Genomic DNA, 12800 nt, shown 5'->3' with positions numbered 1-12800 from the left:
ACATTTCGCATTTACAACAATAATAAAAAATCTACTGTCTGGCTATTTTGCACATTAACAATGTACATCTGGCAGTAACAAACGTCGAAATGTGAGGCAAAAATAACATTGGCTGTGATGGTTAAGGTTATGTGTCAACTTGGCTGTGCCATGATTCTTCGTGGTTTGGCAGTTATATATATAATGGTGTAATTTGGCAGTTATGTAATGATGTAGTCACCCTCCATTTTGTGATCTGATGTGATCGTCCTCCATTTTCACATAATGTTGATTTTTCCATAATAACCTGGTCTTTGAAGCCTAACCATGTCGGTAAGTGATAAGTGGGTGTATATCTTGACTGATGAGCTTTTGTACTACAACTCAAAGAGTTTTACATTTGGCTCAAGAGAGAAAGTAATATTGATTATGATGCGTGAATTTATTATCCCTGAACCAGATGTGAGGAATTCTTAATCTGCAGTCCACAGATAGGTTTAGAAGGTCTATGGCCTCCTGAAATCCTATACAACTTTTGTGCACATATGCATTTCCTGAGGAGAGATTCTGTAGATGTTGTTTTCTTTTCAGAGTCTCAGCCAATCCATAATCAAAAAAAAAGGTTAAGAATCATTGTCCTAGGTTATGAAACAATAAAAAGTTAAGGAACTTTACAGCTCTAAACCCAGAAGTTCTTTCTATCTTTAAGCAATGCAAAATAAAGAAAAGTAAATTTAAGATTTTCCCTGACACTATATATTTTTTTCTTTTTTTTAAATTGTGCTTTAAGTGAAAGGTTACAATTCAAGTCAGTATTTCATACAAAAATTTATACACACATTGTTATGTGACCCTAGCTGCTCTCCCTATACTGTGACAGCACATTCCTCCTTTACACCCCAGATTTCCTGTGTCCATTCAACCAGCTCCTGACCCTCTCTGCATTTTCATCTTGCCTCCGCACAGGAGCTGCCCATTTAGACTCACGTATCTACTTGAGCTAAGAAGCACACTCCTCATGAGTATAACTTTATGTCCCATAGTACACTCTAATCTTTGTCTAAAGAGTTGGCCTTGGGAATGGTTTCAGCTCTGGGTCAACAGAGTCGGGGGGCCATGTCTTCCAGGGTCCCTCCAGTCTCAGTCAGACCATTAAGTCTGGTCTTTTTATGTGAATTTGAGTTCTGCACTCTACTTTTCTACTGTGTCAGGGACTCTCTGTTGTGTTCCCTGTCAGGGTGGTCATTGGTGGTAGCCTGGCACCATCTAGTTCTTCTGGTCTCAGGCTAATGCAGTCTCTGGTTTATGTGGCCCATTCTGTCTCTTGGGCTAATATTTTCTTTGTGTCTTTGGTGTTCTTCATTCTCCTTTACTCCAGGTGGGTTGGGACTAATTGATGCATCTTAGATGGCCGCTCGCTAGCTATTAAGAGCCCAGATGCCACTCACCAAAGTGGGATGCAGAACATTTTCTTAATAAACTTTGTTATGCCAATTGACCTAGATGTCCCCTGAAACCATGGTCCCCTGAAACCACGCGCCCCTGCTACTCTGTCCCTCAAAGTGTTTAGTTGTATTCAGGAAACTTCTTAGCTTTTGGTTTAGCCCAGTTATGCTGACTTCCCCTGTAGTATGAGTTGTTCTTCCCTTCACCTAAGATAATTCTTGCCTGACACTATATTACTGACTTAAATTATATTATGCCAAATAATTGGTCACCCTGCAAAAAAACTACATATTTTTTTTCCTTGAACTTTCCCTAAGGAAATGTTCACATAATTTCAAAATTATAGAATTTTCTAACTCTAGCCGTCAGTTTTCTAATTAGTAAAATGAAGAAAATTGAACTACAACTAAGTATCCCTAAACTGGATCAATAAGTTCCATAGTTCCATAGCTAGCTCTATAGAACGTTAATAGATGGTCCAAGAATATAGCAGTTTTGGGAAATGTTACATTAACCAAAATTTTAAGACTTTTTTTTCCTTTTGCAGGACTCCTCAGAACTTCTAATATGCCAATAAACCTTCAAGGGAAAATAGTCTATCCAACTTTTCCCAAATAAACATGGCCATGAAACTTCTTTTGAAAAGTGCTGCCCAATAGAAATATATTGTAAGCTACATAAGTAATTTTAAAATTTTCCAGTAGCCACATTTAAAAAAGAAAAAGAAACAGGTAAAATTAATTTTAACAATATATTTTATTTAACTTACTATGTGAAAAATGTTAACATTTCAACATAAAATCAATGTTAAAAAAACTATTGAAGTATTTTACTTTTGGGAGGAACGGGTACTAAATCTTTGAAATCCAGTATATATTTTACATTCACAGCACATGTCAATTCAGACTAGCCAGATTTCAAGCACTCCATAGCTACATGTGGCTAGTAGCAACCATATTGGACCAATGTGCTAAGAAAAACTTTTTGGGAAACACTATATGGGCAGTCCCAGGTTACGAATGAGAGCCGTTCCTGTGTCTTTAAGTTGAATTGGTAGGTAAGTCAGAACAGGTGCATACGGTTCTTATTTAGCCTTACATGATGCAAGAAAAGGCCTGAAGCCTTTTTTAATGATTTAAAAGCTGCACATGCAGCAAGTGAAGATGATTGTGATGAAGAATGTGTTGCAAGCAGGGGTTGGTTCAATCGTTTCAAAGTGAGGGAAAATTTACATAATATTAAAGGGCAAGTATGAGTTGTCTGTAAGTTGGACATTCATAACCCGGGAACTGTGTATACTAGGTAATCTTTCATGTTTCTTTTTTATTCTTCACTGACACACACACACGGCAATTATACTTAGAAATGCCTTAGTTGAAGAAATAAAAAAGTTATTCATTTAATCACATCTCAACCTTTGAGTACATGTCTTTAATAATTGTGTGACAAAATGGGAAGTACACCAAATGCACTTCTTCTGTATATTGCAGGGTTGGTTGTCCCAAGAAAAAGCACTTGTGTGACTGTTTTTGAGCTAAAGCCACTTTTTTCACGGAACACCATTTTTCCTTGAAAGCAAAATTCACAGACTATGATTATTTTGAGTTGGGCATTTGGCAGACATTTTCTTGAAAATGAACCAAGTGAGCCTGTATCATCAAAGAAAAGAGCTGACAGAATTATTGCAAATGATAAAAATCCAAGTTTTCAAGTGAAAATTAGGATTTTGGAAAACTTGCATCTGCCACCATGCGCTTGACAGTTTCTCAGTACTTAAAGGTTTTTATGATTGGTTTGGGGCTGATATGAAAATATGTATTTCGATATTGAATAATGAAATGTGTCAAGATTTGGAAGATATGCATAACTCAATGAATTAATATTTTCCAAATGATCAATGCATAATGTTTCAAAATCATGCATGGGTATAACATCCATTGAAAGTGCAAACTAGATCAATGTATTTTAAAGCAACAGACCACAAAAAGTTAATATGATTTCAGAATCCACTGTGCATCTAACCTTTAAGAAACTACAACTTGTCAAGTTTTGGTGTTTAATACCAAAGAAGAATATCCACAATTATCTGAAAAGGTCATTAATATACTCTTCCCTTTTCCAATGACATTATCTGTGTAAGGCCAAAATTTCTTCATACACTTCAGCCATCTGACCACAGATTGACTGCAGAAACAGATATGAGAATCCACTGGACTTTTATTAAGCACAATATTAAAGAGTTTTGCAAAAATGGAAAAACAATGCCATTCTTTGAACTAAGTTTTGCAGTTTTTGGGAAAATATACTCTTTTTTAAAAATGTTATTTATGTTATATGTTAGTATAACTTAATACCTATAATGGTTTATTCTTGTTGTTTTTTGGTTAATAAATATTCTGAAATTTTCTTGGTTTTAATTTCAATTATAATAAATATTGATAGATATAACCCATAAAACAAAAGCTCTTAGAGGGTGTCCAATAAATTTTAAGTGTGAAAGTTCTAAGACAAAAATTTTGAGAACTGTTGTACTGGAATATGGAAACATTTCTAATTTGCACCCATAACATTACTAATTCCTACAAACCTTTGTTCACATGCTAAGGTAACATCTACAATAGGGTGTGTATCTTGGTAAATAATTCAGGACCTCTATGTGAATGATACTGAGATGTTAGCTCTCTAATTCTTCTCTAGCTGTATTTTACTCTCTCCAGACTGGGTGTTTGCCTATGGTTTCTAAGAAGCAGGCAAAGGCTAATATTAAAAAAGGGGGAGGGGGGTTAAAAGCAAAAAGTTTCTGCATCTAAAAACTCATACTTTCCTAAAACATTTGCTGAATGTCTCACAACTTACTAAGTGAAGCCATCTATGAATGCAAATGCTGATTAGCAATTTGGCAATAGCCCAAAATTCACAGAATTCACATAGCTTTTCTTTAAACCAGTAGTTCATACATGATTAATTAGAACATCTCATTTATGTACTGTGCACTTTAGCTCATTACTCTAAATAAAATTCGTTAAGTATTTACATTTAGATAATTAAAATCTGTGTACACCCTTAAGAAAGATGCATACACTTTGGGTAAAGTGATTTTTTTTTCCTTTATACCACTGAAAGTAAATTACAGCCTCATTTACAGCATCATCTGTACCAGTTTCAGAGCAGAGCACACTACTGCCTCATCTCCTATTCCTTAAAAGGTATACTTTTTTAAACATATAAATGCAGTAAAAATTATCGAATGATTGCAGAATTGTTTTGAAGGGCCACCAAACCCCATACTAGCATTGATGCTGTTTATAATGTAGTATGCTCACTTCAAACATCTATCATATCCTCCATTAAACCTACAAGACTATATTATTAAAATAGACTTGAGAAATTTTCCATTGCCTTATTGTTTTTACAGGTGAAATTATCAGTCAAGTTTTTTGGGTTTTTTTGATCAATTGTCCACAATGCAAATGCAGTGACATCTTGGTTAACTGGAATATCTGGCATTTGGGAAATGAGAGTTTTGATTCCTTGAATTTTCTGATTAGAGTATTGGGTAAAACCCTCTTTTTTTGTTTTTGTTTGTTTTTTAGTCCAGCTGTTGAAAACTATCTAGGGTACATTTTTTTGTTTGTTTGTTTTAATACATTCATTGCAAAAACATAGTTAAGTGAATATAATGCCTGGAAAGTTTAACTGTGATAGAAATATTTTAAATCAATTCTTATTATGAATCTTTCTCCTTAAAAATCTAAATCAAGTAATAATTCAGGATTTGAAATATTTGAATTCTAGATAATGATTTTAATGATTTTTTTTTTTTGCTAGTTAAATTTTCTCAATATCCGTACATATTTGATTTACACTTGTTTGATTTGTAGTGGTGCTTTTTTCAGTTATGGATTCAAAATTCAACCCCTTTCTTGCCTTTAAATTCTTATCACTGAATGTAAAGACGTAAGATCAGACAGTGGGCAAACATTAATTTTAGAGGAACTTTTACAATGGTTCAGTGATCATATCTAAAAACTGGATCGTCTCTTGTAACCATTTACGGAAGCTAACTGTAGGTAACAGATAATATGTCCTATTCTAAAACCCACTTTGAAAGCAAGAAAAAAGTTTCTGTTAAAACTAGATGTCCCCCAAATTTACATACTATTTCCTAGATGTCTTTATAAACTTGCAAGTAACTAGTCCAATACTATGGATTTTGTGTTTATAGAATGCTTATTAATTCAACAAACACTTCTTGTTTTAGAATAAAAGCTATCATTTAAAGATTCTTTTTAATCCAATCTGAATAAGACCAAATACAGAACAGCCACAAAGATGAAATATTTGTTGCACTTCAATGCTTCTTACCTAATTGCAATGGTTTAGCGATCTAGCTCTTGGGGGCTTGTGAAGATTATATAATGTATGTTAAGGTCTTTGCACAGAGTCTGGAACATAATACTCAATAAATGGCAGTTATTATCAACAATGAAAACGGCAACTTTATAAAATTTGTATTATTTTCTTGTAATTCTGCAAGCAATTGCCTACTTTGATTATCTATAGCTCTGCTTTTTCATTGCCTGAATAAATACAAACACTGCTTCCAAGGAAGTAAAAAAAAAGAGTATTCAAATATAAAACAACTTTATTAATCAAGCTTGTGGGAATAGATACATTTGGTACATAGAACAAACAGACTAGCAACTTGGAGGAAAAAAAAAAAAAAAAAAACAGGAACATGCAACATTTGCTCCAGCCAAGGACAGCTAAGAAAAAAACCTGCATAAAAGCTGACAGAAGTAAAACTTTCTCTTGGAGTAATGAATGACAAATATTTGCTTGGGAACATGAAGTACAAAGTTTACATCAGGGGTTATCCTTTTGTCTTTCCTGCTTAACTCTTCAGAAAAAATAGCACAACAGCATTAGGAGTTTGTGGGCTGCACAACCTCCATTATAATAACATCAACATTTTTTAACCTGATTAAAAAAAAAATCCCTTTACAAGCAAGAGAGATTTTGGCAGCAAATTTAAGCACATAATGTTGAAATCCTCAAAAAGCAAAGAGCATGCCTTGACAATGATTTGGGTTCAGCACTCATTCTCCTTTCTCCAAATAATCCCTGCAATCTGAAAGTCCCCAGTAGCCAAACCATACCTGACTGGTTTTGAGCACATTCAGAGCACATGCTTGGCTCTAGTGCTTCCCATATATGGGGTAAATTCGAAAGACATCTGTGAACTCAGATAGCAGGTTCCCAGATGCTTGGAGAGGGTTGGGACCCTTACAATACTTTTGCCTTCAGCAAAAATGTATTTCAATATAATTATAGTAGATAGATTTCAATGTCATCTCTACTATAGCAGCTGTAAATTATGAAGTGAGTTGTGTGTGTACAAGCATTTCTACTGGTACAAGCAAAGTGGGAGAGCTGTGTAGGGCATGAAAAATCTTTCTCTTTTTAACTGACAACAAATGTCTAAGTCAAACCCCATTTGCAAAAACCACTGTGCCCATCTCCTTTTTGTAGAAAGGTAGAGGAATCAAGACAGACAAGCTCAACTGAAGGCCTTCAATTCTTAAAAATAAGGCTTCTTAGAACCCTTGGCTCAAGTTTATTACAAATTCACCTATTCTAGTACAGTAGAATCACAGGAGCATACTTAGAAAGTAAGGTAAAGGCAATTTTCAACAGACTTGTAGCTAACCAATAAGAAGACAGAGAAGCAACCAGCTTTCTCTCTCAGCTAGAAAAAGACCACGCCCCCAAAATGAAGTATTACAAGACAGTTTGCTGCAAGCTTTGGAAAACTATCATATTCCAGCTAAGGAACAGGATCAACAAGAGAAAAGTAAAATAGTTTTGTTTCCTTTTGGTTGGTAGTGATATTCAAGAATTTTACTCTAATATGTATATACTATGTCTAATATTTCAAAAATGTTTATGAGTAAATTTAGATGACTATCATCATGAATTATTAAGTCTGAGCCTCTGTAAAAGAGGCATATGATCAAAGGGCATTTTCTGGGGAAAAAATATAGGTTCAAAGACAGTATCATTCCCAAAATACACACATAAAACCAAACCTTGCAGCTTGGGTTTAATTTTGCTAAAACTATAGTTCTAGTCTGCTTAGCTTTGTAAATGCAGCTGCGTTTATAAGGTACTTTAATTTACTGCAGTAGTGGTGTTTGTTAATTTTATGGCAATCTAAATCTAAATAGGCTTTCAGATACATTTTCATTGAAAAACACACTAGAGTAAATAGCTCTAAGATTCTAAAGTCATTTATTCCATTATAAAAAAAGAATCAACACAATTTTCTGATGAAGTTTCTGCCTTAACATATATGTTCTTCCTATTTACCAATAAGCTTTCTGTCACTCAGAGTACCCATGTTCACTTTTAGAGAAAAAATATATTTCTGCAAAGTGATTAAAATAGTTGTTTTCCCATCTCTGCTTTGCTCTCATTTCAAATGCAATTCGACATGAGCAAATCGGATACAACCAGAATGTACCTAAATTATTTTCCAATTCTACATGGATGGCAGCATAATTCAATGGAAAAGTAAGGCATATTGTCAGAAACTGATTTCAAGGTCTGATTTTGGCACTAACTAGATGTGTGACATTGGATAAATTACTTAACTTTTCTGAGTCTCAGCATCTCATCTGTAAAATGAAAATTATAATGCCATCTATTTTACAAATGCCACACCCCTTCACCTCACTTAGCTCTGCTGAACGTTTCTTAAAACTCCAAAATATACCCCGAAAGGTCTATCCCACATAAACCCTTATACACTAAGGAACTGAAAAAGAAAAGTTGACTGTCTTATGTCAAAACTCACTGGTCCTAGTAACTTAGGAGAACCACAGACAGAAGAACTATAAAAGCCAGCCCCCAAAACAAGAGGATTAAATGCTGCTACATCATTCCAAAATAATTCAGAACCTATAGAAGAAAATTTGTAAACTAAAATCCTGTTGAATCTGCCAATTAGTCAACATATTACATCTAATTATTTGTCCATATTATTGCATATATTTCATATACCTATTTTTCCTACTGAAACTGTTAAAAATGAAAAAAGGAAATATAGATTTAAATGGTATTATTAAGCTATTGAATATATCCAGAAATGAGATTCATGACTAAATTTCAAAACTCATTATTTCCCAGTTTGATATTTAATCCAGAACTTGTATGTACCCATGTATTTTTAAAACAAAACAAAACAAACAAAAAACCCAACTGGTGATTCTGGGACTAAGGTTACTAAAAATCTCATAGGGTTTTCTTATAGAATTTCTAATACAATGAGGCTCAAGACCTTGACACTGGCTGATGCCGGGTTCATCCAACTTCCAACAGGGCTAAGAAGAAGGTAAGGAGGTAGGTGTGAAGACACAAGGCAGGAGATAGTAAGGAACCACCCTAATTCCTCTAAAAACACAGGCCGTTTGGCCCTAATGTTATAGATCCTTCCATGCAAGATGACTAGAGGTACTTACCTAGCAAGAACTTACACATGTATTTAACAAAAAGTTGTACAGTTAGGATTATACTACAAGTTAGAACCATTTTCTACTGTTTATGCTTAGGGCAACCATTTCAACTACGACTTATTTTGTTGACTTTCAATTATTCATATATCAGATCAGAAAGCCGAATTCCTTTCATGTATATATGCAAGATAATTTTTCTAGAACTCTAATTTGCACATTCTCCACCAAAAATTATTCCTATAAATAAGACTGGAGATTCAGTTTTAGATCTCAGAAAGTCCAATTCAGAAAATAAATAGAAAACATAATATTAATTTATATTGCATTTTAACACAAAGTTACATGAATGTATCCTTCCTCAAAACACACTCACCTCTGGGACAGAATTCAGCATTTGCTTAATATCATCATATACAGAATATCAGAAAAGACAATGAAAAAATACATACAAAACTAAAACTGTACACAGAACTTAGAAAAATAATCAGTATTAAAGCTGACAAGGATACTCACTTCTCTCTAAAACGTATGGACTTTAAGAAGTACTTGCTTACATACTTAAGTATTTATTGGTGAAATGATATGATGTCTAAAATAAAATTGGCAAAATACTGATAACTGCTTAATCTGGATGGTGGGTATCTAGTGGATTCCTTATTTTAGGTTGAACCCTATGAAATTACCAGTACTTGACAGTTTTTGATGTAAAAACTTGGCAATTCCATAGGGTTTAACCTAATACTATTCTCTTTATCTTTGTATGTATGTTTAAAATTTTCCACAATAATTTTTATTACCTTCCAAATGAGAATTCTTATCAAATGAAAATTCCTTACACTAAGCAGGTTTTTTTGCCTTAAACTAACAACTAAAATGTGCTTAAAATGAATTAACAACATTTTACCTTATTCCACTGAATCTAAGATTCACTTATTTTCCCCACATTTTAACATCTCTATAAAGTTTGAAAACATGTTACAATCAATGGCATGTTATAGTTAAATTGACAGTGTTAATTTTTTCTTAGTGACACATAAAATAATGATGCAGCTTAAATCAAAGATATCTTAGATTCAGTGAAGTATGGTGAATATAATTGCTGAGAACAGCATTTATAATCCACATTCTCTTTCTGATCAGAAATGTAGCACACAATGCCTAGTATTCTGTCCCATGGTACCCATAATTATCCTGGGAGGCCTCTTCCTCAGAGAGACAGGCCAGAACCTACTTATTTTGTGAACTTAGCTCCCTCCCCTATAGTCTGGCACAATCCATAAAAATTAATTCCTAGGAGGATTCTGGAGCTCACAGCATAGGAGGTAAAGCTCACTATGCAAAATTTCTCTTTAAAATTGTTATAACTTATGAACAAGGCCAGTGCATAAATATTAGTTATATACAGCTTTGAAGAGCACCACGCAGTCAGGTTAGAGGGGAAGAATGGTTGCAGGTGTGGTAGTAAGGGCATGTGAATGTGAGGAATGAATAAAACCAGAACAAGTAGATGGGATAAACTAGGTTTAGCTTCACCTTCGAAATCTCAAAGGGTCTTCATTTCACGAATCAAATAATTCATTTTAATTTTTGCATTGACCTTATTTATTTTGTTCTTTGTGTTAACATTTAACCCTCACAGCCCTCAGAATTGGTTAGTGCAGTCTAACAGAAGAGCAAGAGAGGGTTTGTGCAGGACTATGAGAGTGGCGGCTGCTGACCTGTTCATATTTCTCCAGTTCTGTATGATAGATTTGTCTGATCTGGGTCAATTTGGCTCTGTAATCTGAGTGTTCAATAGAGTTATCTGAAGAACCTCCAGAGGCTGCCGCGGCTGCAGCTGCTGCCGCCGATCCCCCACCTTTCTCAGGACCTGAAACCCCTTCTGCCAAAAGCATATTGTCCAGTCTCATTAGCTGGGGATCGGGAGGGTCCTCCTCCTGGGCTCCTCTGATGCTGAGACCTTCAAGGAAAGAGAGAGAGACAGAGAGAAGCGAGAAACAGAGGACAAATAGTGTGAGTATTTTGTTTATTTGAGAAAATGATCAAACAAATCAGTATACTACAATTCATGCTGAGTACTTCAGTGTTCACATTTGACCAATAAAGCTTGACTAGGTGTGAAAATTCTTTTCAAGATAATATTTATCTTCATTATAGAATTTCTACCTAGAATATCTCTCCCCTTTAACTTATGGCAGATTAGATCCTTTAGAAAAGGTAACCCAGGCTTCTTGGAATGTTTTAAATATCCAAGCTTCCCAGATACAAATGATTTAAACATAAAATGGGAAGGAGTTAAAAAACTGGAGGTTTTGAGAAAGGAAAACAATTTCAAGGGTATAAAACAAACCCATCAAAAGGTGGTTATTCTGTTTCTCTATACAGTGGGAGGAACAGAATTAAAATTCCCATAGAATAATTAATTCACAATATCCCAAAACTGGAAAATAAACAGGATTAGATAAGCTTTTCTATCATGTAATTTCAAGGGGAGAAGAAAAATACATACATTATGAAATAATCAGCTATAGTTAAAAATATATATTATTAAATGAACATTGTTAAGCAATTTCCAGCAAACTATAAAACCAGGACACTAAATACAGTATTAAAAATGTGCCACTGACACAGCAATACATTGCTGGGCACAGTAGTCTCAATCTAATTTTGCTTTTAAATCATGAACTTCCTAAGTGATGCCCAGTCAGCAACCTCATCTGCGTACTATAGATCACAGCTGACAATTCATAGGTTTAATCAGGTCACATAGGCTTTCTGCCAAGATGTTTTCAACAACACAGAATACAAAGTTTTAAAATAATTATCATGGTATAAAAAGCACTGGAGTCATGACAGCTCAAAATCAGCATTTTCATTAATGTGTAACATAATCTAAAATATCCCAGCCCAATTAACCTCTGTAAATCTGTTTAAAAGCAGGTTCCCCAAACTAGTTACAAGGCGTCTTGGGGGAGGGATGAAACAGAAGTTGGCATCTTGCATGTTTGCATTTGGATTCTGCCTTTTGCGTCTGTGCCTGTTGTTGTTTATCCACAGTGGTGCACACTCTGTATCTAGTGCAACTTACATGACAGTAACATCTATAAGCTGCCAAGTACTCAATTGAGCACCAGCTCTGTGACTTTATATGCTTACCATCATTCTTTTAAGAACAGATTTCATTCCTAGATGTCCTGAATTACACCCACAGCATGACAGTGCCCTTGGTTGTCTCGATTCAAATGTACAACTTCAATTTCCTCCCCCCAAACACTTTAAAGCTGTCACTTTCATTTAAAAATATACTTCAGAATAATTTCAACTGGATAATAAAACTAACTCGCTATAATTTTAAAATATATCTGTCGGCTACCCAGAGGTAAATAAATAAGGTTTGAAAACTATAATATGATAAATTCATTTAGCGAACCAAAGAGGTAACTCTCTTAAATAAGAGTTAGCATCAATACATTGCTGGTAATTAAAGATAGACAAACATGTATTTGCTTCTAGGTGCAGTGGTTAAGAGCTCGCTGCTAACCAAAAAGTTGGCAGTTTGAATCCACCAGCCATTCCTTGGAAACCCTATGGGGCAGTAGTACTCTGTCCTACAGGGTCGCTATGAGTCGGAGTCGACTCAACGGCAATGGGTTTGGTTTGTTTTTTTTTTCTAAAACTAGAAGAAACTGCCTAACATTATTTTAGAACTGTCAAGTACTGGTTAAGCTGGTATTTTTAGTTTAACATCTTTGATTTTCCTCCTTTCTATCTCATTTTGTTAGATGTTAAAATCTCATGGCCTGCTCATGCTTGTAGTTCAACAAACCAATACTTCTGTGCATTTGGCATGTAGCGAAGGCC

At 34.6% G+C, this 12800-nt stretch overlaps 1 protein-coding gene across 2 annotated transcripts in view; it reads right to left on the bottom strand.

Annotated features, from left to right (window-relative positions):
- The window catches only part of PBX3 (PBX homeobox 3), a 243511-nt gene that overhangs the window by 38781 nt on the left and 191930 nt on the right, over positions 1-12800 (bottom strand). For both annotated transcript variants that reach the window (XM_023730752.1, XM_004375672.2), the window contains exon 3: positions 10658-10899. In XM_023730752.1, coding sequence (XP_023586520.1) covers positions 10658-10899 — 242 coding nt within the window. The remainder of the gene's footprint in view (positions 1-10657; positions 10900-12800) is intronic.

The sequence above is a fragment of the Trichechus manatus genome, unplaced genomic scaffold (assembly GCF_000243295.1).
Source record: "Trichechus manatus latirostris isolate Lorelei unplaced genomic scaffold, TriManLat1.0 scaffold00038, whole genome shotgun sequence".
Taxonomy (NCBI): Eukaryota; Metazoa; Chordata; class Mammalia; order Sirenia; family Trichechidae; genus Trichechus; species Trichechus manatus.
This window is presented reverse-complemented; position numbering and strand designations above follow the sequence as displayed.